Source organism: Triplophysa rosa, linkage group LG3 (assembly GCF_024868665.1).
Source record: "Triplophysa rosa linkage group LG3, Trosa_1v2, whole genome shotgun sequence".
NCBI classification, from domain to species: Eukaryota; Metazoa; Chordata; class Actinopteri; order Cypriniformes; family Nemacheilidae; genus Triplophysa; species Triplophysa rosa.
This window is the reverse complement of record NC_079892.1, coordinates 8,163,330-8,189,756: the sequence shown is the minus strand read 5'-3', so window position 1 is coordinate 8,189,756 and position 26,427 is coordinate 8,163,330. Positions and strand designations below refer to the sequence as shown.

Below are 26,427 nucleotides of genomic sequence, written 5' to 3'. Positions count from 1 at the left end.
ATGCAGTTATCACTGAGTGTCAACAAGTCAACAAGCTGAGAATGGGCACATTTTCCATTGGAAGCCCAGAATGTGACTTGTTGTTACACTACAATAAAAAGACTGAAAATCTGAAGTTGCACTGCAGCTTTATGTGACTTTGGTGAAATTTCTATTCCTAAAGTAAATAAATTGACCTAATTTGATCCGCTTTTGTTCATTACAAATAAAGAATGTGGTCTTGATTTTTGAAGAGGATGCTTTTTTCTTTCTCTGTCTGGACCGTCTCATTTGGACTCGGTCTTGACTTGGACTCGAACATCTTTGGACTTGGACTCGAACCTCTTTAGACTCGGTCTTGACTTGGTCTCGACTAGTCCTGGTCTTGGACTCGACAAAGGTGGACTTGACTACAGCCCTACATAAAACCCAACAGTTAGGTTTTATGCTTAAAATCCCCGTGAACCGGAAGTTGCGATCGTTTTTATTTCCGTATTTTGACGCATTTCCGAGTGAAATGGAATTTCTAATGATAAAAATAGTGGGCGTGGCTTTCGTCTTTCTCTGCGATTTGATTGGATGTATAAAAACAGCCGTTGCATTTTGAAATGGAACTGGCAGCAGACTGACAGTTGAAGGGGAGGAGTTAACGGATGCTCCGCCCCAGAGCCATTGAGAGAGAGAGTTCTGCCAACGGAAGTCCAAAACGCTGGAGCGTCACGTGATTCATGGAGCCTTCAGATAGTTCCAGGAAGTTATGTTTTCTCTTTAAATGCTTTATTTCTTTCATTTTTTATTAATTAAATGGCTTTCGTCTTTAAATGGGTTCGAATTTTACCTCAGTTGGTCTGTTTAGTCGCAGCTCCATGCGTTACTACTTATGGGAACTATTGAGAGCCTCCATTGCTGTGAAAAAACTGTTCCATTGGAATCAACGAAGTTGACGCGACTCTCTCTCTCAATGGCTCTGCTCCGCCCAAGCCGTCTAACATAGGTCATTTAAGATGGTTAGTCATTACAGGAAGTGCATTTTCAGATTTTAACTAAATATTATGAGGGCACACGAATTTTAAAAAGAGAATGACCCACATTGATCAACTATTTACAATAAACGCTAAAATATTTCATTAAAAAATAGGCATTGTAATTTTTTATTTCACTGGGACTTTAAGTTATGCCATTAAAACAGCGACATCTGCTGACAGACAACATGCTGCGTTGCCACGAGAACATGCCATCTAAATGTAATGAGGAAATTACGTCCCAGTCGCTCCCTTTGCCAAGTGCATTCCAAACGTCTACATAATGGCACGCACATGTCCTGTTCACTCCAAAGTCTGAACTCCAAGGGCTCTGCCCTTCGAAGGGAGTAGGGCATGATGACTTCATTTTGGAATTTTACCCGTGACAGCTCGGTACGAATACGCCTACCGTTACTTCCCTTTGCATAAACAAACGTTGCTAGACATGCATGCAGGCAACACAAGAGCTAGATTTAATAATCGACCAAATTTGAGCACTGATATGTAACAGAATAATGAAAGTGTTTCTCATGTGTACTTCAACCAGTATTAAAAATAAAGTCAGAGAGATGTCGGTTTTATTGGTTGTTGATTAATACCAGCTGTGAAGTATAACAACGTGCTTAAGCAGTCACATCACAGGAAAGTAAGTGAACGGCGTCCCAGTGAGAAGGGAGCCAGGGTCCTTACCAGTGTCCGGACCCGTGTACACGATATACTGATTCACGATCTCGTGAGCAAGGGAGCTGATTGAGACACAGGAGCTGAAGATGACAGCTGTTTCAACAGGGGTTGACACCTGTCCATGGGACGAGCGTTGGCCAATAGGATCTCCACTTAAATCCCGAGCCGCGCCTCTGACGCAAATGTTCTGAGCGCTGTGGGCGGGTCGTTACGGATCGAGTTGTAGATGTACCGGCGGTACTGATGCCGAGTGGAGCTGACGCGCACCAGTTCAAAGTGAGTACACTTGCAATGTTTGTAATGTGTAATGTTCATGCCTTGTTATTCAGTAGATTTATGCAGACTCAAATGGCAAGTAAAATAGATTGATATTACTCAGTAGATAGAGTCGTTGTAATAATTTAACAGTTGGGAAATAAATAATAGACTAATGTTACTTTCTTTCGTCGTAGTGCTTTGTGATATCATTAACGTAATCATCAATTTTATGAATCAAATTAATTTACTTCATTCGCGCAAGAAATATATTTTTTAAACTCCCCAAAACAACAATGGAGAATTTAAGAAAAAGCTGTGCAGTGATCGGCTCGCGGTATGACCTTATTTTTAAAAAAAGGATTTGGCGCGCTCTGCTAACGGTTGTCTGCACGCGACTTCTTGATTGTCTTCTATTCTTCTAAACTTGCTCGTGTAAAGCCCTTGCGACAGTAGGATCACCGGGGCCCTCAATGCTATTTATGTCACCAAGGGGATTTTTCAGTGATGGCATATTGACTTCATAACTCGTAACATCTGCTGTCTGACATTAATAAACCTTAAATGCCTAATCAAACTGAAAAATAAAAAGAGTACCATATTTGATCACATTATGGCATTAAACATACTGTGTGTGTGAGATACTTGTGCTATTGCAGCCTACAATTCATGCAGTTATTTGTTAACAATAGAGAAAAATGTATGTACAATGATATGGAAAAGAAAGTCAAGATTATATCATATATAATATGAAATGCATTAGATGTATAATCAATATATGATATACCGTACATGTGTCCTTTGGTGTGACAGCAAAAAATGTGGAAAACAAACTGTTCATAATATGTTTTTTAAATTATTAATATTTATATGATTTATAATCTAAAATATCTAAGAGATTTATGTTCATTGTTGGTTTTTTGTTTGCTGTCGCACAATAGGACACGTTTGCGGTATATTTGTCAACTACCCATATTTTGATTGTAATACTGCTTGCATTGGAGAAAATGCGTGTATCCAGGGAATTATGTGCTATGTTCTCCAGACTTCTCACTTTGTTGCTCTATTTAGACTTCAGCTGGAAGATTTCACTTCCAGCATCATGACCGTCACTGCGTGACTCACACTTCCACTAGCAGGATGAGTAAATATAGGATATTCAATTGTGTAATTCACCCTCAATGTGTTCTTTTCATGTTCAGGATATTTTGGCACAGCTTTTTTGTGTGGATTTAGGACACGGTTTTTGCACAGAAATAATGAAATGTTTTTTGTTCAAATGTATTATGTACTTTTAAAATACAGTTTAAATGTGTAAATATTGAAGTATTAACATCAAAAACGGCAATTTGATATTGTGCATGTAGATGTTGCACAATATGTTAGATATACAGTATATATGTGACCCTGGACAACAAAACCAGTCTTATGTGTCAATTTTTCGAAATTGAGATTTTTACATAATCTGAAAGCTGAATAAACTTTCTATTGATGTATGAGTTGTTAGAATAGGACAATATCTGGGCGAGATACAACCGTTTAAAACTCAGGAATCTGAGAATGCAAAAAAATCTAAATATTGAGAAAATTGCCTTTGAAGTTGTTAATCAGGGGCACTGTGGCAGACCATCCACTCACAAAAATAAAGTTTTTATATATTTACAGTAAGAAATTTACAAAATATCTTCATGGAACATGATCTTTACTTAATATCCTAATGATTTTTGGCATAAAAGAAAAATCGATAATTTTGACCCACACAATGTATTTTTGGCTTTTACTAAAAACGTTCCCGTGCTACTTAAGACTGGTTTTGTGATCCAGGGTCACATATTATGTTTCCCTTAAGAATAGATGGAGGTTTTGACCACACATAAACAGTATTGACTGTAACAGCTGCCTTTACGCTACAACCCTGTGTGTGATTCAAGTACAAAATCGAGGCTTTTTGTATATTAAAAAGCAACTCTTGGACCTCAAGTCTGGCTCCACTTGTGCCTCTGAATATACCGAGGTTATATGAGAATGGGTAAATATTTATGTTTGTCTGTGTGTAGTTCACCAGCATCTTTTCCTTTACTTTAACTAAGGCTGTGTGCCGTGTGGCATGTGCCTCACTACTGCCACAGATTGACTAATAAGATTAAGCAAGAAGCTTTCCTGAGATAATCATTCAGCAAGCCTTTTTCCTCTAATGGAGACTGGGCTCCTCAAGACTCTTCACTGAAGGTCAAATCATTGGAAGTAAACAGAGATTTTTGGAATGTCACTTTGTCACCAAGGCTTTGTGTTGTTTGGGCTATTGTCTGTGTGGAGTTCTTAGAAAGTAAGTCTCGGTTGAGAGCAGCACCCTTGACAGTGTTGAAATACAGTAGATGCCGGTTTTGTGTCTCGCTGTTGCAGGAATGGATACATACAACAAATCTGTAAGTAATGTGGACAAATATGTTTTATAATAACAAATTGAAAAATGTATTTTTTGAACCTATCATGCTGGGATTTGGTGTGGTGACTGTGAATTTTGATTTAGTTGGTTTTGTCAGCAGTTGAGGAAAAATGAATGCACCGAATGTGATGCTGATAAAAAACAATACTAGGTAAAGAAATATGACGTGCTTGTAACTCCAAACGTATTAATGTTAACCAGGACCCTTGTGGTGCCCATAACCTTTGAAGGGGACTTAGGTGTCAAACAATAACTCTTCAGGTGTAGCACTGCAGAAGCCTTAATTAGCTTTTTTCAGAATGTTCCTTAGAATAAACTATGGCATTTCCTTATTTCCCACTTTATTTCATTCAAATGCTTTAAAACGTAATTTTCCAAAAACAAGTTCAGTGTAATATGACTTTGGACAGCCTTTGTCTTTTCCAAGAACCTGATGGTTTTATGTAACAAGACTAATTTTAGAGTTCCGTTCCTTAAGCAGTCCTGACTCCTGACCAATCTTTCCACCGGCGGACCATTATGAAAGCTGACTGTCACTTTCCATACCTATCAGCATCATCTTTAAACAGTGACATACTTTTTGATGTCACTTCCTTTTTGATTGACAGCGGTATAACTTGATCTGACATTTGTGAGGTTTGGGTTGAGATGGCAGCGGGGGTACGGCAATCAGATGTTTGACTTCAAGTGCTGAATGTTTTCACGTCAAAATGACAGAGCATGTAATGAACTTGATGTTGGGAATTAATTCAATTGCTACTTTTCAGATGTAACCTGCTGCCCACCTGGCGATTTGAATCTTCCGATCGAAGCAGGATGACAGAAGACGCAGTGAAAAATCTAATTAAAATGGCTTTCCGAGCACACCTGGTTTGTCATTGGGAGAGTCGCTTTTTGGAGCCCTGAGGAATAAGGCCTGTTTATGGGAAATCGGGGATATTTTCATTGAAGATTTTACTCGTCCTGAGGGAAGCCGCTTCTCTGCCATATTTTGGTGTTCTTCAGAAAGAACATGGCCAGAAACTCATTCCGTGGCTCGAAGTACAGAGCGGAGGTCAATCACGATGGAGATTTTGGCTGCACGCTCAAAGAGCTACGCTCTCTTATGGATCTCAGAGGGACAGATGGATTACAGAGAATTCAGGAATGTTACGGAGATGGTCAGGAACTCTGCTCCCGGTTAAAATCTTCACCGACAGAAGGTAAATAATTACTTTTGCTACCAATGTTTTACATAAAGCTTGCCAATTATGTGCCAAACTATACGGTATTTGATTAATTAAGAGGGGGAAAGTTTTAACCCTTCAAGGCAACTCGGGTCACTTAGATACCATCTTAGCTATTTTTCTATTTATAGGGAAACATTAAAACTCCTCTATCTTTAACTTTCAATCCCTCCCTCTGTTATGCTCGCTATTCACCCAAATGGATTTGGTGAAGGTGGATAAAGCCGATGATGCAAAGGTTATAGGTTCACAAGTGTTGATCCCTGAACCTTCACCTTTGTGCCCTTGAGACGGGCAGTTGCGTCAGGTCACCGCAGGAGTTGTTTCTGTAGTGTACTGTAATTGCTTCTGAAAAAAGCATCAGCTAAATGAGCATTTAGTAATTAGTAGTTCCAGGCATCTGTTTTCAGTCACTTGTGTAATCTGTTTCCATGCGTAGTTTGGACCTTGTAAGAGAACATATATAAATGATATCATTTTAATCAAGCAAATACAAATTAATTTTTGCAGCTTTCCTGTAGCTCAGTGGTTAGAGCATGGCGCTAACAACGCCAAGGTCATGGGTTCGATCCCAGGGATTGCACATAATTAGAAACAAATGTATAGTATAATGCAATGTTAGTCGCTCAAAGCGTCTGCCAAATGCATAAATGTGAATGTGATTTGTCATATTTCAATGATATTATGACCTCGTATGTTGATCTTTTAAGACAGGAAAGATTTTTTTCAATAGGATGTATTCATCACTGTTTTCTCCGGTATAGCCAAATGGAGTGCATTGAGATTTTTTTGGACCCTAAAGCGTATTTCTTTGTTTTAACCTAAAAAGTTGCTCAGCTCTCGAGTGCTGACAGGTTTTTAACTGGACATTTAATATAATGTAATTCACTTGTCCCTTTTGGGACAAGATTACCATCTGGACTTTGAAGTTCCTCTTTTTTAACATATAAACCCTCTTTATATTATTTCAGAATACTCAGCCGCAATCATTTGTCTAAGTCCGCGATCAGCTTATGCTTCCCTTGATGATTCCTCCAAAATATGCTCACGCACAACTCTTGAATTTTACTACTTTTTTGCTTGGATTATCAGTTCATTATTAGAATAGTTCACCCAAAAATGAAAATCAATTAATTTACTCCCTTTCGTGTAATTCAAAACCTGTACTTTCTTCTGAAGAACACAAAAGAAGATTTTTGAAGAAAGTTGGTATCCAAACATTAGCCCCCATTGACAAAAAGTATTTTCTCAAAATATCTTCTTTTGTGTTACACAGAAGAAAGAGTCATATATGTACAGGTTATGACAGAATTTTTATTTTTGTGTGAACCATCCCTACACAACAAGTTTGATTTAGGCCAGCTGTACTGATTTTCCGGTGTGTTTGATTTGCATTGGCTTATCCTTCTGTGCTGACACATCTGGTTTTGTTATGGGCCATAACAGACAGTTGTAGTTGTTGTGACAGGTGGGGCTCGATCTATTTACCTCATGTAATCCCACTCACCTCAAAGTGAGGCACTGAGATGGGCTCTTCAGAGCTCTGCTGCACTCTAATCTCGCTGGCATGGGGTTAACGTTCATATTTGCCCTTGCCAGCAGTGGGTAAACCTTTGTGGGAGCAGAGATGCCAGAGAACCTGCATTTCGTAATGGAGCAAAGGAAGGAAGAGAAGGATTATGCTATGTTACTGTTTATGTTGTTCTCTTGGTTGCTTAAGGGTTGAAAGTCTTGGTATTTTTGAATCAGTTTTTTTACCCCCAAATAAGATTGAATCAATTTATGCAATAATTGTGTAAATATTACGGCTGTCAAAATTAACGCGTTAATAACACGTTAACGCAAATTCCTTTTAATGGCACTAATTTTATTAACGTGCGATTAACGCAGCGCGCATTTTCTGTTTGACCCTTGGCCTTGCCCGTAGTTTGAGAAAGTAAACGATGCAGCAGCAAACAGAAATGGGGAAATAAATAGGTCTTCTGAACGTAAAATTCATATATAAAACGATGTCTGATGGTTCTGTCGACAAGACTAAAGTGATCTGCATTTATTGTCGATGTGAATTAAGTTATCACCGCAGCACGTCGAGTTTAAAATATCACTTGATGGCGAAGCATACAACTGACGCAGAGAGCTCTCCTCCTCGCGGCAGACCACACTAGATTGTTTTCAGCAGAGACGGATGGACAACTCCACAAGCAACAGACTCACCACATCGATAGCTAAATGGGTGGCTACAGCATGTAGGCCAGTTAATGTAGTGGAGGACGAGGGTCTACTTGAAATTATTCGCATCTAACGATTACACATATGAACTACCTTCGAGAGCCACTGTTACAAGCAAGATTCACGACTCTTACGAAGAGGAGAAAGCGAAAGTCGAGGAGGCGATAAGACAGACAAACACGGTTGCGCTCACCAGAGATTACTGGACTTCTCTCAGTAACCATAGCTACCTGGGGGTCACGGCTCATTATTTTGACACACACTGGAAACTACGGTCGTACGCTTTGACCGTCATGAAGACAGACAAGAGGCACTATGCTGACGTTTGAGCTGAGCACTTTCTGCAGGTAGCCAGACAGTGGAATATTGAATTCAAAATTAGCCCACTGACCACCGATAGTGCACGCAACATGATTGCCGCGGCCAGGCAGCTTCCATTCGAGCATATGCCTTGCATTGCACACAGCCTCCACCGAGCTATCACAGTTGCGAAAATGTAAACATGCTTGTGTAAGTAAATAGCTCAGTGCAAAGAAAGAAGTAATGGGAACCTGTGTTTTTCCAGTTTTTTTCATGTGTTTAATAGACATGTACAAGTTCTTTGAAAAACATCTATGACCTTTGAAACATGTCTAGTCTTCATGCTCTATGTTGAGTATGGTTTCACTAATAATGAACAATATACATTTGCATAAAGCATCAATATTTGTCCATGCCCATGTTGATTAGAGTATTAAAAACTTGAAAAGTATTAATTTAAGGTACATTTATAACAGATAAAAATGTGCGATTAAGTTGCGATTAATCACGAGTTAACTCATTACAATCATGCGATTAATCGCGATTAAATATTTTAATCGATTGACAGCCCTAGTAAATATACTTATAAAGTTTGTTTTATTTAAGGTTTTTGGTTACAAGAGTTATTTAAGAGTTTTAAGCGTGAAATTTAATACGAATTTGAAGCTTTATGACGAAGCTTTACCTCTGTGTTTTCAAATAGAACAATTGTTTACTCAAAAAGTTTTTTTTTAAATATATATAAATATATATACTGTATGTATATGTATAGACATGCCTAAAAGTTGAAAGTATATGCCTTGAATGCACTTCAATGTAGTTTTAATAAAAGTGTTGGACAAATGCATAAATGTGAATCTAATTGACAATATAAATATGATATGTGATATTATAATAAGTATCATAACACAAGCTCTCACTGATATTATCATACATATGTCAGATTTTTAAAAATAGTAATACAGTACATATTCTGCTCTTTCTCGCCTTCTAGGTTTAAGTGGCAATCCTGATGACATTGCGAGACGAAAAGAAGAATTTGGAAAGAATTTCATACCTCCTAAAAAGCCAAAAACATTCCTTCAGTTAGTGTGGGAAGCGTTGCAGGACGTGACTCTAATTATTTTGGAAGTTGCAGCTATAATATCTTTAGGCCTTTCCTTCTATAGACCTCCTGATACAGAGAGAGAACGTGAGTATTCATTTGCTGTGAATAATATGTCTTGATTTCATTCGCTCAGTGTTTCTGTGGAATAACAATGAACTGCAACATAGAGACTGTATGATGACCTGAGGGTAACGTTATGCTATTATGTATTCAGCTCACCTATGCCCTTTTTTGTCAAAAAGATATTTTCAAATGATGTATGTTTACCCGAGTATAAAAATGTATGAAAAATAAATAATTTTTGTGTCTCAGTATAATCGACAATATATATTGACTAGTTCTAACACAGCTGTCTTATTGGTGCAGATTGTGGTAGGGCGGCTGGTGGAGTTGAAGATGAAGGAGAGGCAGAGGCGGGCTGGATCGAGGGTGCAGCCATCCTGTTGTCCGTCGTCTGCGTGGTGCTCGTCACAGCGTTCAATGACTGGAGCAAAGAGAAGCAGTTCCGCGGGCTGCAGAGTCGCATCGAACAAGAGCAGAAGTTTTACGTGGTCCGTGCCGGGCAGGTCATTCAGATTCCTGTGGCTGAGATTGTAGTTGGAGACATTGCTCTTGTAAAATATGGTAACATCATACTCCACTTCAGGCTTTGATACAGTATAAAACGCACTAGTTTTATTGTGAATGATAATTTATCCCTGGCCTGCACATTCTTCAGTTAAAATGTCACATAAAATACATAAAATGCTGTACTTTTTTGGGTGTTTGTTTAGTAGTAATCACAGTGTTTTTGTGCTTGATTCAAAGCCTCTCTTTTGGCTTGTGTTGCAAACATCTGTCTGTTGTGTCTCGGACGAAACCATTTGTCCTCCGCAGGTGACCTCCTTCCTGCAGACGGTGTGGTAATCCAAAGCAACGATCTAAAAATTGATGAGAGCTCCCTCACCGGAGAGTGTGACCATGTCAAGAAAACGGTCGACAAAGACCCCATGCTTCTTTCAGGTGTGGTGTCCCCTTTACTAAATCAACTATGAAGTCAGAACATTGGTAAAATGTGGGAATATTGGGAACTTCTTATTTGTAGCTCTTAATATTAAGGTTAAAGTTTTAGAACACAGAATAAAACAGAATTTGTGTCTTGTGCTTTTTATTATGATTGCTAAATGTCTTTAAAGGGCTAGAGGTGATCTTTGCCTTACATACCTGTTTACCCTAGGCACTCATGTGATGGAGGGCTCTGGCAGGATGGTGGTCACTGCAGTGGGCATCAACTCTCAGACTGGCATTATCTTCACTCTGCTCGGAGGTGGAGATGATGAGGATGACGACGACAACGATGAGGATAAAAAAGAAAAGAAAGAGAGGAAAAAGAGGGAGAAGATGAAAGAAAAGGAGAGGAAAATTAAGAAAAATAAAGACAAAAAGAAAAGTGAGTTGCTCCAGTTGGGTTTCTAAATGCATTCTTAGTATGCATTCTAAATGATATATTTCTTAGTATCCCTGTAACCCAATTGTAAAAGATGAATATCTTTTATTTATGAAGGCTTCAGTTATATTTGTTGCAGTTTCATTTATTACAGTTTCAAGTCATCATTTATTCACCATCATGTGGTTCAAAACCTGTATATGACTCTTTCTTATGTGCAACGCAAAAGAAGATATTTTGAGAAATGTTTTGTGTCCATACAGTGAAGCTCAATGGGGGCCAATGTGTTTTGTTGTTTATTAATTTTTTACAAACATAACACTTCAGGTCAGGTTCTTCTTATATGCAAATTGAACTTGGATACCATAAAATCACATGCCAAAACAGTTTCCTCTTATAAAATCACAAGCATCTATTAGATTCATCTATATATCCATCAGGCAAAAAGCAAGATGGAACAGAAAAAAAGAAAGGTGAGTATTAGCATCATAACCGGTAGTCCAGCATAGTTCAGTAGTTCTCATTTTAGTATGTGGTCTATGTGCTGTATGTCTTACGTGTGTAAGTTCTGATAATGTCTTGTGAACATATGGTTCAAGAGAGTGGCTAAAAGACGGGTGCTCTTCACTGTTTTCGTGGTGATTAGCAATAAGAAGATTAGGGTCTTTGGTCGCACGGCTCTGCCTTTTTCCTCTTGTCTTGCAGACAGATATAAACCTCCACAATCAACAATGTGTATTACAATGTCAAATTTCCATTCAGAAAAACATAATTTCTGTGCATATTTTCTTAAATGGAGTACTACATTAAAGGTGAAAGCCAAATAAAGTAATAAAGCTCTAACAGCACATGGCATGCATAATAATAGCAGTATTTGACTTGAATTAAGTCATTTTAACAATGCTTTTTGATACATGCAATTCAATAATAAGAGTGAAAACCACCAGTTTCTGAGTGTAGTAAAGTTACATTAATGTGAACATCTAGACAAGGATGGTGGCAGGGTGGAGATGGATCCCCTTCGCGGCAACAATGTATCACAGGAAGAAGTGAAAAAATCCAAGATACCAAAGAAAGAAAAATCTGTACTTCAAGGGAAGCTTACCAAACTAGCAGTACAAATCGGAAAAGCAGGTAAAAATGCAGATTAACATTTCATAATCATTTGTTCTGCAATTCCTCGTCCATACGAGTTTTCGTATGCGTGTGAGGTGCACATGTGTGGTTATGTGTTTCTTGGCCAGGTCTCTTCATGTCAGCCATCACGGTCATCATTCTTGTGGTTCTCTTTCTGGTGGACACCTTCTGGATCCAGGGGCTTCCCTGGATCAAAGACTGCACTCCCATTTACATCCAGTTCTTCGTTAAGTTCTTCATCATTGGGGTCACCGTGCTGGTCGTTGCCGTGCCTGAGGGTCTCCCCCTCGCTGTCACCATCTCATTGGCTTATTCTGTGAAAGTATACGGTCTTTTTTGTTTTAAAAAATGTGTGTGACTGTGTGCATGTGCATTTCAAATAGATCTTTCTTTGTCATGTAGAAAATGATGAAGGACAACAATCTAGTGAGACATCTGGACGCTTGCGAGACGATGGGCAACGCCACTGCGATTTGCTCTGATAAAACAGGCACTTTAACCATGAACAGAATGACGGTGATGCAGGTGTATATCGAAGACAAACACTACAAGAAGATTCCAAAACTGGATTCGATTTCAGGCAAAACCAGGGACCTGCTTGTCACAGGCATCGCCATTAACTGTGCATACACTTCCAAAATTTTAGTAAGAATCTATATATTTTAAAACCTCTTTTTAAAACTTGGTGCACAGCTGGCTGTCAAAAAAGTTCCATAAAACAAACACTTATACATCATTTCTTTATTTCTGGGGTTCAGCTTTTTCATTGTAACGTTAGACTTTGTTTTAAATGAACCCTTTTTGTGTGTCTAGCCTCCTGAGAGAGACGGTGGTCTTCCCCGTCAAGTTGGGAACAAAACAGAATGTGCCTTGCTGGGTTTTTGCCTTGACTTAGGACTTAGTTACCAAACTGTTCGCGAGGAATTTGCTGAGGAAAGATGGTACAAAGTGTACACCTTCAACTCAGTGAGGAAATCCATGAGCACAGTCGAAAAAAACTTGGATGGAACTTATCGTATGTTCACCAAAGGAGCTTCAGAAATCCTCCTGAAAAAGTTAGTATGATTTAATAAGAATCTTAAAGGAAGTTCACCAAAAAATGGTCAAATCAATGGTGACTATTTTTGGGCGAACTATTGCTTTAATTCTTATCCACAGTTTTGGTTTGGTTTACATGTTTTTTATTAAAACAGGTAGTTTGGGTGTTCCTTTTTTAAATAACTACTTTGAGGTACCACCTAGCTAAATAGAAAGATTTGATTGGGCAAAATCAATATCTTTGGTCTGTTTTGTTCAGAAAAGTGTGACTAAGTTCTGCTAAAATCCTGTTTATTTTGTAAAAAATACACTAGCACTTTAAAGTTTTTGAAGATTTTATTAGAGTTATTTCATGATAAGTAGGGAGCTGCAGAGATGAGTATTTTTGTATGCAAATCGCGGAAGTGAGTTAGCATTTTAGCACTTCCGTTTCCATCGCTCCAAAGTCTATGGGTTTTTGAAATGGGTTTTTGGTAAATCGCTTGAAATAAGGTCTGTAGTTTACAAAACTTCTGAATATTTTCACGTTTTATTCTATGACATAAAAGACACCAGTTATGACACGCTCGTGATTTTTTTAAAGCTTTATCTTGTCTTAAAGGGGTCATATGACACTGCTAAAACGAATATTATCGTTTGTTTTAGATGTAATGCAATGTGTATACATGATTTAAGGTTCAAAAACGCTGTATTTTCCACATACCGTGCATGTTTGTATCTCCTCTTTGCCCCGCCTCTCTGAAACACGCAGATTTTTTACAAAGCTCATCGCTCTGAAAAGCGAGGTGTGCTATGATTGGCCAGTTAACCAGTGCGTAGTGATTGGTCGAATATTGCAAGCGTGTGACGGAAATATAATGCCTCTTACCATATTTGGAACATCAGGTTCCAAAGCAATTGTACTGACAGGTGCACCCACCTTACTTGCGTATACATTTGGGCGGTCTTAGTCAAATCAAACCACCAACTGACGTAGATTTGTGGGGGTGTGGTTACATGCCTAGTTTAGGCGTTTCAGGCAGGTCTGGGTGAGCATTCGCTTTTAGATAGAATGCATCTTTGTTCCGATTCTAATACATGCATGGGCAACTTATAACACAAAGACACAGAAAAACACGTATTCAAGCCATATGACCGGCGGTTGCTAACAAGTTGCTAAAAACAACTACATACTTTCACCATGTCACCGCGCATATAAATCTCACAAATAATGGGCACAAATCTCTTACAACGTAGATGCGGATTCATTCACGGAGTAATTACTTACCAGGGAACACGTTTTTAATCAAGTTTGAAAGAGTTGTTGGAGGCTTGGTGGTGGTGACGATGCTAACAGACTACACTATGGTTGCTTGATATCAACATGTTAGCTTTTTACTTCTGGTGGTTGTATTGTAGCTTCAAAATGTTGTTTTTGTCATTGATAGACAAAATGTGTAAACATCATAAACCTTTGTTAATCACAGATCTTCTTTTTGCGATCTTCCAAAGGTCTATGGGAAAAATGCATAAGCTTTCATTCAAGGAAACCAGTGCGGCGCTAACTTCCAGGTTGGCCTACAAAAATACATAATCTCTGCGCCACTCCATAGAGACTATTAGTATCATTGAACAATGTAATACTGAAAAGTATTACGCGTAGATCTACACTTTCGCTATTTTAAATTATGTAGCCCGGTGAATTAAAAGCTTTTTAACTTTATTACACGAGTGCCTTGGAGTATTTCAGTTTTTCTGTTCTACATTTGACTCCGATCATCCAAAGAGCACCGGTGATTACATGAAGAGACCAGTGTAGCAGTAGCACTCACTTTTTTCTTGTATTAAACAATGTAATATGTTTTAATCTATAATATTTTCCAGGTGTTGTAAAATCTTGTCAGCCAATGGCGAGGAGAAAGTCTTCAAGCCCAGGGATCGAGAGGACATAATGAAAAAGGTGATTGAGCCCATGGCCTCTGAGGGCTTGAGGACAATCTGTCTAGCCTACAGGGAGTTTCCTCTTTCAGATGGAGAACCTGACTGGGACAGTGAGTCAGATATCTTGACTGGACTCACCTACATTTGTGTTGTGGGCATTGAGGATCCAGTTCGGCCAGAGGTAACGGCACACCTGATGTTCACATTTATGAGATCAAGGATCTATTCCAACCACTTTAGTTCACTGAAAATATAAAATTGACAGTTGGAAACCTTCTTAAACAAAAACTGACTACAAGTAATGTCTTGCATACGTATGCAAGTTCTCATGATTTTACGTCAGTTTGTGTTTGTTGACACCTAACCCCTGTGTGGTATAACTGTCACAGGTCCCAGATGCCATTAAGAATTGTCAGCGAGCAGGCATCACGGTGCGCATGGTCACCGGGGATAACATTAACACCGCCCGGGCGATTGCAACCAAATGCGGCATTCTCCATCCCGGCGATGACTTCCTGTGTATTGAGGGTAAAGATTTTAACAGGCGGATACGCAATGAACGTGGAGAGGTGAGACGGTAACAAAAAGAGTTTTTAGTGGTCTGGATGGAAGGTCTACAATAAAACCATCACCTTCTTTTTTTAAGATTGAGCAAGAACGTATTGACAAGATCTGGCCTAAGTTACGTGTACTTGCAAGATCTTCTCCGACCGATAAGCACACATTGGTTAAAGGTAATACATGCAGAGTTTATGACAGTATAGTTGTGAACCAGAGCAATATGTTTATGATTGTGGTATTTGAAATGTACAAAATGCTTCTTGTTAAGGTATAATCGACAGCACCATCATAGAACAAAGACAAGTAGTCGCCGTCACAGGAGACGGGACCAATGACGGCCCTGCGTTGAAGAAAGCTGATGTTGGATTTGCAATGGTATGACATTTCAATAATGAAAAACTTAAAGGGATCGTTCACCCAAAAAATGAAAATTCTTTCATCATTTACTCTCCCTCTTGTCATTTCAAACCTGTATGACTTTCTGCAGGACACAAAAGAAGATATTTTGAAGAATGTTGGTTGCCAAATACCATTGGTGCCCATTGACTTCCATTATATGTTCACAAAACCACTGTGACATTTCTCAAAATATCTCCTTTTGTTTTCCACAGAAAAAACAAACAAAATTGTACATATTTTGAAACCCCGTGAGGGTACATATATGATGACAGAATATTTATTTCCGGGTGAACCATGCCTTTAAGCACTACTAGCTCAACAATGTAGGAGTTTTATGACAGGTAAATGCGGAAAGTTAGCCTGTGATACATCCTTCATGTAATTTGACTGTGAATCATCACGTTGAGTTTGATGTGATTTGTCTCTTTAGGGAATTGCTGGTACTGATGTGGCCAAGGAGGCATCAGACATTATCCTGACAGACGATAATTTTTCCAGCATTGTAAAAGCAGTGATGTGGGGAAGGAACATCTATGACAGTATCTCCAAGTTCCTCCAGTTTCAGTTGACGGTCAATGTTGTGGCTGTCATTGTAGCATTTACAGGAGCCTGTATCACACAGGTCAGAATTCTCCTTCCTTTTTTATCTTTCTATATAGATTCTTTCTATTTCAATTCCACCTTCAATTTTTAATATTCATATTTTCAAACGTCACATAGGACTCGCCACTCAAAGCTGTACAAATGCTATGGGTGAATTTAATCATGGACACATTTGCGTCATTGGCGTTGGCGACGGAACCTCCCACCGAGTCTTTGCTCTTGCGGAAACCGTATGGTCGAAACAAGCCCCTCATCTCCCGCACCATGATGAAGAACATCCTCGGACACGCCGTATATCAGCTGACTATCATCTTCACTTTGCTGTTTGCTGGTGAGCATCAGATACAAAGAGCATCCGAATAGAAACCAGAGAAACCAGCTAATTCTCATTCTAATCAGCTTTTCTCACTTGACCTGTCTCACAGGTGAGCAAATATTCGACATTGACAGCGGCAGGAACGCTCCTCTGCACACTCCCCCTTCAGAACACTACACCATAGTATTCAACACCTTTGTGATGATGCAGATCTTCAACGAGATCAATGCCCGCAAGATCCACGGCGAGAGGAATGTTTTCGAGGGCATCTTTAATAACTTCATCTTTTGCACAATTGTTTTTGGAACTTTTGTTACTCAGGTAGTTCGGATTTAAATTATTTTTTTAAACCAACAATTTCTTCATTTAACAATTGTCTTAAATTTCAACGTGGGGATCTTTTTACAGATCATTATTGTGCAGTTTGGAGGGAAGCCTTTTAGCTGTGTTCGTCTCACTATTGACCAGTGGTTGTGGTGTGTCTTTCTCGGCTTTGGCTGTCTTCTCTGGGGTCAGGTAGGCCTTTAAAACCTTTTGAGCACTTTAAAGGGATAGTCCTCCCAAAAATGAATATTGATGAAAACTATCCCTTTACCCATATAAACTGCATTGAGTGGTAGGTCATATTCCTCACCAAATATCAATTGACCTACAGTTGATTACAACTATTCCCACGAGCCGACTGAAGTTCCTGGTGACAGCAGGACATGGAACCCAAAAGGAGGAGATCCCTGAGGAGGAGTTGGAGGAGATGGAAGACCTGGATGAAATTGATCATGCTGAGATGGAGCTCAGAAGGGGGCATGTTCTGTGGTGCAGGGGTCTCAACAGAATTCAGACACAGGTATCACTCTTCAGTCTGAAGATTTTATCATAAATATGAATATGTGGATTGTGTTTTTCCTCAGTATTTCACATTGTTGATTTCATTTGGTTTTTGTATGTTCTTTTTCAGATACGTGTGGTTAATGCTTTCCGGGATTCCATGTCACCTTACGAAGGCCTGGAGACGCCGGAGTCCCGCAGCTCCATCCACAACTTCATGAGCCACCCTGAATTCCGTATCGAGGATTCTATGATAGCCATCCCACTCATCGATGACACAGATCCTGAGGACGATGCACCTACTAAACGCAACGCTGTTCCTCCCTCACTGCCTCCAGTTTTATCCTCAGCTAATCAGAACAATAACGCAACTGATAGCAAGGCCTACCATCACCATAAAGATCTAGCAAAGACCATCCTTCCTCAGACTCCTGGAAGTCCACTGCATAGCCTGGAAACCTCTCTTTAATCCAGTCAACAAGCCTATGCAAGAGCACATAAGGACACAGTCTTATGTTCTGGTCCTGTGTCATTCTGGAGAACTGGTAGGTAGCAAAACTTGACAAGTGTTGGTTTTCATTTATTTAATGGATTTTGTGGAATATTTGCCTATGATTTTTTGGTTTTAGAATCCTTGGAAGATCTTAATTTACTGTAAATCTTAAAAATACCTGCAATGCCTTGCCATTACGAAATTTTTGACAATATGGCAGGTCGGTTACTGAGGTTGATTTCAGGCCTCTTTTATAAATGATAGCTTGCAGCAACAACTGTACTGTAAACACTACACACCCAATGTGTATCAATGTAATGAAATATTGACTGTCCGTAAGATTTACAGTGGTACATTTTGAAAAACATTTGTTACTTCTCTTTTTTGTCTCTTCTTTTTCTCTTTAATTCACTAAATACCATACCAAGAAAGGACACATAGTTTATTAGTTTAATGAAGGCTACTAGAACACAAATAACAATTAGCATTGTAGCATCTTTATAGTGTATACGATGTTGATCCACCCCATCCCTAAAGCAAGCACAAACACTAGACAAGATGCCACTGTATGAAATAGTTTGAAGATAAAGTGTTATATATTGTGCGAGAAATACATTGTGGGTACATGAATGTGGTTTAGGATTTAGGATTAAAAATAGGGAATAGGATCTTTTGGATGTATACACAGTTTAAGGTTAGCAAATGTGAATTTGTTGGTCAATTTTGTTGGTTTCACTGTAGTTTCATTCCTATTTTCGGAATGAATATTTTTCCATTTGTTTATGGAATATATATTTTTTTCTATTGTAATATTTGGTATTAAAGTATTTAATGTCTGTTAATGAATCTCAAATATTGTAAATAGTCATTGTGGTTCAGTTTACATTGTCTTTAAGTTATATGTCTGGTTTTGACAATAAAATACTAATATTTAGCTCAACGTAATGTTGTTTATTTTTACTTAAGATTTTGACTATAATATGTAACTCTTTGATAACATTTGCAATACATACATATTTGCAATAAAAGGCCATAAACAAAAACAAATGACACCATGCCAAAATGTCAGTTTCTATCCAATCCTTGCACAAAAAATGTCTGACACGTTTTAATCATATAAAATTAGAATATTTCACTTTTGCCCACTATTTATCCCTCCTGCTTATTATTATCAGTTATATGTAAAACGTCTACTGCATTTTGATTTTATTTTTTTACATGCGCAATGTCAACATGCTCCGGAAACATCCTCGATGATGAATATGGAAAATGTGGCAAAGATGCAAAAATCAGATGTTGCAACTGTAGAGGTGATCATAGTGCTGCTTTTGGAGGATGCCCTGTCCAAAAGCAAGCTAGAGAGGTTCAGAAGTACAAAATAATAAATCAAGTTATCTCACAGGCAGATCCTTTAGGTGTCCTGTAGTGGCGAGACATCCAGATCTCACCTGCTGACAACTGGGGTCCCTCAGGGATCAGTTCTTGCTCCTCTCCTCTTTTCTATATATACCACCTCCCTGGGTACAATTATTAAGTCAAAATGATGATACAAAAGAAATATGGTGCGGAGACTTCAATGCTCATAATAGCCTTTGGGGAAGTGAACATACAGATAAGAATGGAGAAGTAACTGAAGAATTAATGGATGAGAGATCACTTAGGCGCAGTTGTGGCCTAATAGAGACTCGGACTTGTATCCCAAAAGTTGCCGGTTCGAGCCTCAGTACCAGCAGGGATTGTAGGTGGGGGGAGTGAATTATCAGCGCTCTCATCCACCTTCAATACCACGGCTGAGGTGAGACCCTTGAGCAAGGCACCGATCCCCCAACTGCTCCCCGGGCACTGCTCACTGCTCTGGGTGTGTGTGTTGTTACTCAGTGCTGTGTGTGCGCCCTTGGAGGGGTTAAATGCAGAGCACAAATTCTGAGTATGGAACACCATACTTGGCCTCACATCACTTTGTGTGTGTTAATGATGGAAGTGGTACTAGATTAGATACAAGAGATTCAGTGTCATGCTTAGATCTTACTTTTGTCTCTGGAAATATGAGTAATATTGTGAGAGGAAAATATTGAACAACATCAATACAGGGAGTGATCATTACATGAAATTAAGTTGATTTAATTTTGAACCACATATGTAGGAAGGGTACAGAATCGAGAGGTGGTGCTTTCATAAAGCAGAATGGGAAAAATTCTGAGAATGCTGTGTGGAATCCATTGAAACCTTAAAGATGGAGGGAGATGTTGATAGCTGTGCAAAAAATGTGACGTTTTTAATTATCAATGCTGCATCTATTTGTATACCAAAATGCATAGTGAATGGAAAAAAGAAAATGGTTCCATGGTGGAATGATGAATGTAAAAACGCAATAAAAGAAAGAAACTTTTAGGGGTGGTTTCCCAGACAGGGTTTAAACCTAGTCCCAGACTAACGAAAACAACTTGCACTGGCATATCTTAAAATATATCAGTGCATTTGTTTTGTCTAAAGAGGCACACTAATGTTTTTTTGTAAAGTATGTTTTTTAAAAATGACTTGAATATCCTAGTTTAACTAAGGCCTAGTCCTCTCTTAAAATAATTCCTGTCCGGGAAACCACTAATATTCACTGATGGGTCTAAAGATTCAAATAACAATCATGTGGGAGTAGGAGTTTATATACAGTACCAGAGTTTGAGATGACTTTTTGCAAAAGAATTAATGATAATCTATTTATTTGTATATACAGCAGAAGTGGTATATAATCCTAGGATTACAATGGGTAGAAGAAGTAAATCCTCAAATAGCAATCATTTGTTCGGACTCTACTGCAGCACTTAGTAGCTTGGATTCAAATGAAACAGCACGAGATGACCTATTAAAATAAATATTCACGATAATGCCAAGAATAGAGAGACTTGGAATTAATGTACAATTTTGTTGGGTCCCAACTCATGTTGGTGTACAGGGCAATGTGATTTGACTGCAAAAAATGCACTAAAAATAAAGAATGAGGAAATCATGAAAATTTGGGAAAGGCGAGGACAAGTCATTAATAAAAACAGCATGCAGTGAGAGAAGCAAGACAAGGAAAATGGGATATAGATAACAAAGGGAGACACTATTATAATATTCAAAAGTCGATCAAGGTCAAGGCATTTAAAGGGAAATGTAGAAGAGAAGAATTGATTTAATCAAGATTAAGATTAGGACACACTGGGTTGAAATCAACCATGTTTTGAATTGGAAAGTGCACGTCAGATAAATGTGAAGACTGTAATGTTCAAAAAAATGTGGAGCATGATGTGTAAAATAACTCAGAAAGGGAAATATTTAAAAGAAGATATATGAGTTGGGACAAGAATGGAGTTTGAAAGGGATTTTGGGGACGGGTGAGAAAAGTGAGAGTGTAGTAAAGAACTATTTATCTTCCTTAAAGATTCGGGCTATATCGGAATATAGCGGGATTTCTTATTTTTCGAGTCTTCCTCTTTTTTTGATAAGTATATAAAGCTCTGAAGTTGCATATACCAGTGCAGTAGGTGGCGGTATGCACCGTAATGAGTTGGTTGCGACCCGCCAAATAAACCGAGAGAGAGATCCTCCACCAATCCCGTTGCAGCATTCAGGTCACGTGTTCTTCGAAATCAGCCTGTTCACGAAATTTGAAATGAGGAAACAGTCCGCCATCGCCAGTGCAGGTTTCCCCACTTTGACTAGACAACACTAAAATAAAAAAAGTATAATCGTCCGACTCTAACAGACAAGCAGTGTGAGTATGATTGACCGTGCCTGTTTGTTGATATCGGTTTTGTTTATAAACTGGCATTGAATCGGCGCATAAACCATATGAGAAGCACGAACTCGTCTTTCATGTTCATCTTTATGCATTGGTATGGCTAACGTAAGATAAAAATGCTTTACAGAAAGATATTAGATTTGTTAAGATTTTAAATTGCCCTTACGTGCTGATGTTACTCGAATGTTTTAAACGTTTTAACACGTAAACTGACGTTAACAGGCCTCCATTTGTTTTCCTGGCTGTTGAAGATGGCATCGCTTACTCGCAGTGGTAAATATTTCACAGGCAGTCAAACGTTGCTATTAACTTGGCTTATAAAGTTGTGAAAATGAACGGTCTCATGGCCCGTGTTCTGCATTTGTTGTGGTTGTTTCACTTCTAGATTTTGTTTCACTGGCTGAGGAGAAATTTGACTTCGACATTTCACTTTCACCATCAAGGTTTGTTTTCAGTGATTTTTTTAATCCTCACATTGACACGTTTAATCAAACTAACGTTCAGTTTAACACAGTGTCACAATGCCAATTTCAACATGAACCAGATATGTTGTTACAAAATATATAGGTATTTTTGTGTGATACTGAAGCTAGATATTAAAGTGAATTGTCATAACAGCAAAAAACAATTTATTAATTGATAAAGAAAAATATATGTTATGAAGTTAACCAAACATTTATATAAATTCGAACAAACATGCCTTTTCAAAGCGCCAAAGGAGATGAAGACAACATTGAGGACGAGGTCTTCGTAGGTCCAGTCAGTCACAAAGAGAAATGCATTTCCCACGGAGTAGAGGTCCACGTGAAAGACCGCTTAAGCAGTGGCCAATCTCTGGGAGAAGAGCCCAGCTGGAGTCCGCTCACAGGGGAGAAGTTTGAAGAAATCTGCAAAGAAGCACTTCTGGTCGCCAGCCACCTGGAACAAACCATCGCCGACTCTGTAGTAGAGAACAGCGTGGTTTCCTCGTCCCAAGCAGAGGACATTGAAGCCTTCGAGGAGGACTCGACTACCAAACTGCGCTTGTTCAGCAAGCCAGCTTATGTTCTCAGTCCCATCAAACGAGAGACCTTTCTGATTCAGGACAGCCCCATGAAACGGCTCCCGCCCGCTTTTCAGAAGCGCATGCTGAAAGCCGGCGGCCCAGCTGGGTTTGGAAAGCCACGTCTCAGTACCTCAAGTCCGGTCAGGCCTGCCGTGACGCAATCTAAGATGAGTAGTCGAAACAAAGCTCTTGTGGCCAGTAATGGGGTGTTACCAAGCAAACCCACGGCCCAGAGCAGTTCACGACTTTCTTCCAGCACAAAACTACCATCGGCGACCAAAACTAGACTTCCTCCTCCAAGCAAAGTATGGCAATGTTCTTCAGGTTCCTTTTTTGTAGGAAATGCTTTAGTAAGGTATTTCACGTTGTCTTCTCATTATCTTTTAGGGTAATTTTGGGCTGAAACGCAGCCCTGTCTGTAGAAACACAAGCAGAGCAGGGTCTTCTGAAGATATTCTCTCTGATACCACCAGTGTTGCTTCTGATGTCAGTGATTCCTCTTTTAACACTAGTTTGCCTGGAAAAAGTAGCATTCCAACTCGGACCAAGGTAAAACCCTTGTTCTCTTACCGTTCTCTATACTTATAACTATAATATTATTGCAAATGATTTTCAAGTTTAACAAACTGAGATTTATAACTCGTCAGACATTTTTCTTCATAATCATTCAGACAGAGTTGCGAGCACCATCTGGGCTTAAAGCTCCTTCAATTCAGAACTCCAGAGTTGTGGACCGGAGGAGAAACACATCATCATCTTCCTCATCTGTGTCCAGCATTAATTCTAGTCTAACCGTCTCTCCAGGAGGCAAAGGTGTCCTTTTTGGTCATTTCAATTCAACTTTGTTCTTTCCAACTTAAAGGGACAGTTCACCCAAAAATGAAAACTCTGTCATCATTTACTCACCCTCATGTAATTTCATACATGTATAAATTACTTCTTTTTCTGAAGAACACAAAGAAAAATTAAATGGTTGTCAAAGGTGCCCCAGAACTGTTTGTGTTCCTAAATTCCTCAAAATATCTCTTTTTGTGTTCAGCAGAACAAAGAAATGTATACAGGTTTGAAACCACTTGAGCGTGAGTAAATGATGACTGAATTTTCATTTTTGGGTGAACTATCCCATTAAACCACTTTATGAGCTGTTTAACTTATGTGTGCCAAGACCATAGTGTCTTTAAGGGATAGTTCACCTAAAAATAATTATTCTGTCATCATTTATTCACCATCATGTCAAACTGTAAATGACTCTTTCTTCTGTAGGACACAAATGAAGATTGTAAGATTGAAGTTTTGTGTCAATGGGGACCTGTGCTAGATGCCAACATTCTTCAAAATATATTTATTGTCTTCTGCAGAAGAAAGAAAATCAAACATGTTTGGAAAGACATGATAAATATTAAATGAAGAAAGAATTCTCATTTTTGGGTGAGCTATCTCAGCTACCTGCTGCCATCTGTTGGTCATGTTTGTTAACTTGACTCTCTTTCTCTCACCAGCCAAACTCAATTCATCTTTGAACTCCAGCGTCAACAGCATCAATGGCCGTTCTGACAGCCATGTGAGCAGATTGCCAAGTTCTGGACGCAAATCTTCTGTCGTTACCAGAGACCCAGAGCCTCCCGTCAGTAGGCGAACTTCCATCTCCACACAAGGAAGAAGGGGCTCAGAACTCCTCCCCAGACCTGTCAAAGCCACATCTATTAAAAAAGCAGATCCAGTGCCACCTCCTCAGCTCCAGACCCCTGCAAAGATTACATTGGAAAAGGCGACTTCCACTGCATCCGCTGCTAAACTTGGAATTGCTGTTAGGGGTAACCCCAAACTCAAGGCCCCAGTGGTACCAACACCCATAAACTACCTGAAGGGTGTCCGTAGATCAGAGGGTGAGAAAACCTTACTCATGTTAGTTTTTCTCACACAAAATGCATTTCATATAGTCTTACTTTCTTATTTTGTATTTATTCTTCTGATTGGATGAAACTGGATGTATTTGGGCATCATTGCATTGCAAGTCTTGAGGTCTTTTATCTGATTTTTTTTCTTAGTTTCCTCCTCGCCTGATGTTCCACGTATCATGAAGCCAAAAAAATTATTGTCTGCATGCAGTGTGGAGAGGTAACATTACAATTTGCAAAACTGCAACATTCTAATTATTTTGATATGTTTTTCTAACCAGTACATCTTTCTGTAGTGTTCCTGATAATCTAGCTGTTCCTGCCCCTGTGGGACTCATGACGCCTTCGGCTGTGGGCAGTAAACTGCGGAGACCCTCTGCTCTTCCTACCCCAGCAAACCGCCGTACATCTGGTATCCCTGCGCTTACCCCTAAAAGTGTGTCTCGCCTCAGCAAACCTACCATGAACACGTTGCTCCCATCAGCCTTGGGCCAAGGGGCCACTCATCTAAGGTTTTCATTTATTTTATACTTCATTTGCTCAAATGTTACTTATTACTTGAATAGCAAATTGCAAAACCGTTTTATATGATGATGTAATCTGACATTATTTGTACAGTCCAGGTAACATGATGAAGAAGGGTGAGAATCAAGACTGCAAGGAAGCCCCAGAGTCCACTGAGGAGATGTGCCCTCTGGCTAATCTGCAACCCTGTTCTCTGCTGTTCAGTTTGGAGGATGAGACTGAGGAACCTCCTGCCTGTGAGCCAGCAGTTGTGGAGAATTCCTCTGAACCTTCCTCGTGTGATCCGGAGCCTTCCTCTTGTGATCCAGAACCTTCCTCGTGTGTCCCAGAACCTCCTCAGATCAGCATGGAACCCCCAACACTTCCAGACACCAAGGAAATCAAAGACGACCACCAGTGGATTACAGAGAAACAGGATGTTAAAGAGGTGAATACGTTAAATCTCTCTTTAAAATCTAAGGGTGCCTTTGAATTGTCATCTAAATTCCAGATAGGAAGTGAAAATAGACGCGTCCATCACATCAGTTTGTGGTGATACATTTCATGATTACTGATTAGTTGCTTATCATTACAAATGATCGTACACAGACATAACAGATCTGTGAATGTTGCATTGATAGGTTTTGCTCGTGGATGCACCTGCACCAGTACTTGGACCAAAAGAGAAGCTGCTAATTGATCTCTCGAATACCCCAGACCTGCTCAAAACTTCCACAACAAAGCCCTGGGGAGGACAGGTGAGTATAAAGAGCATTAACCAGGATATTTACCAGGCTATTCATCGATTGTGTTATTTTACATTTATGATTTTTATCCCCTTTCCCGTGCAGTTAATTGACCTGAGCTCACCTCTTATCAAGTGGAGTCCAGAAGACAAGGAAAATACTGAGAATGAATCTCTTCTGATTGACTTTTCTGATTTGTCATTTTAAAGGACCTGCAGAATGACTGTGAACTGTGCTATTAAAAACTAAAACTGGAACATTTCACATACTGATGAAATTAATTTAAAGTGAGACATAGAATGCTGCTGTGCTTTAGCCTTTATTGTGATGTTTTTATGTGTTGTCAGTCCTACTATGATTGTATTTCATTATTGTTCTCTGCATAATTTTAGAATTATTCTTGACCCTCTCAAAGGTACAAATAAATTTCTTACATTTACAATGCAGTCGATGCTGTTTTATTTTAATTTATTTTTGATCGGCTAT

The 26,427-nt window shown here is 39.1% G+C and overlaps 2 protein-coding genes across 3 annotated transcripts; both read left to right on the top strand.

The window, feature by feature from the left end:
- The first annotated feature begins 1,706 nt into the window (after positions 1 to 1,706).
- atp2b1b (ATPase plasma membrane Ca2+ transporting 1b) lies at positions 1,707 to 18,900 on the top strand. Of its 2 annotated transcripts, XM_057330121.1 has the most exons (21): positions 1,707 to 1,961; positions 5,154 to 5,588; positions 9,136 to 9,333; positions 9,616 to 9,873; positions 10,126 to 10,251; positions 10,466 to 10,678; positions 11,116 to 11,148; positions 11,663 to 11,809; positions 11,920 to 12,134; positions 12,215 to 12,457; positions 12,626 to 12,867; positions 14,714 to 14,951; positions 15,160 to 15,339; positions 15,417 to 15,504; positions 15,600 to 15,706; positions 16,161 to 16,352; positions 16,451 to 16,664; positions 16,759 to 16,970; positions 17,058 to 17,165; positions 17,305 to 17,493; positions 17,605 to 18,900. In XM_057330121.1, the coding sequence occupies exons 2-21, from the start codon at positions 5,399 to 5,401 to the stop codon at positions 17,941 to 17,943; spliced, it is 3,732 nt and encodes a 1,243-aa protein (XP_057186104.1). In that variant the 5' UTR covers positions 1,707 to 1,961; positions 5,154 to 5,398; the 3' UTR covers positions 17,944 to 18,900. The 2 variants fall into 2 exon arrangements, with proteins under 2 accessions (XP_057186104.1, XP_057186106.1); XM_057330123.1 differs by lacking the exon at positions 11,116 to 11,148.
- Positions 18,901 to 21,589: 2,689 nt separating this feature from the next.
- On the top strand, positions 21,590 to 26,357 carry gtse1 (G-2 and S-phase expressed 1). Its single transcript, XM_057330124.1, has 12 exons — positions 21,590 to 21,721; positions 21,971 to 22,021; positions 22,134 to 22,191; positions 22,459 to 23,098; positions 23,181 to 23,342; positions 23,465 to 23,606; positions 24,293 to 24,679; positions 24,842 to 24,911; positions 24,988 to 25,203; positions 25,310 to 25,643; positions 25,837 to 25,953; positions 26,047 to 26,357. The coding sequence occupies exons 2-12, from the start codon at positions 22,000 to 22,002 to the stop codon at positions 26,146 to 26,148; spliced, it is 2,250 nt and encodes a 749-aa protein (XP_057186107.1). The 5' UTR covers positions 21,590 to 21,721; positions 21,971 to 21,999; the 3' UTR covers positions 26,149 to 26,357.
- Positions 26,358 to 26,427: the final 70 nt, after the last annotated feature.

What these genes read in the sequence shown, in the direction of transcription:
- atp2b1b (XM_057330121.1), top strand. Translation starts at nt 5,399, where the DNA reads ATGGCCAGAAACTCATTCCGTGGCTCGAAGTACAGAGCGGAGGTCAAT. An exon ending in TCAGAAATCCTCCTGAAAAA is followed by an intron (nt 12,868 to 14,713) that starts GTTAGTATGATT and finishes AATATTTTCCAG; the next exon opens with GTGTTGTAAAATCTTGTCAG. An exon ending in GCTGTCTTCTCTGGGGTCAG is followed by an intron (nt 17,166 to 17,304) that starts GTAGGCCTTTAA and finishes ATTGACCTACAG; the next exon opens with TTGATTACAACTATTCCCAC.
- gtse1 (XM_057330124.1), top strand. Translation starts at nt 22,000, where the DNA reads ATGGCATCGCTTACTCGCAGTG. An exon ending in ATTTCACTTTCACCATCAAG is followed by an intron (nt 22,192 to 22,458) that starts GTTTGTTTTCAG and finishes GCCTTTTCAAAG; the next exon opens with CGCCAAAGGAGATGAAGACA. An exon ending in GGGTGTCCGTAGATCAGAGG is followed by an intron (nt 24,680 to 24,841) that starts GTGAGAAAACCT and finishes TTTTTTTCTTAG; the next exon opens with TTTCCTCCTCGCCTGATGTT.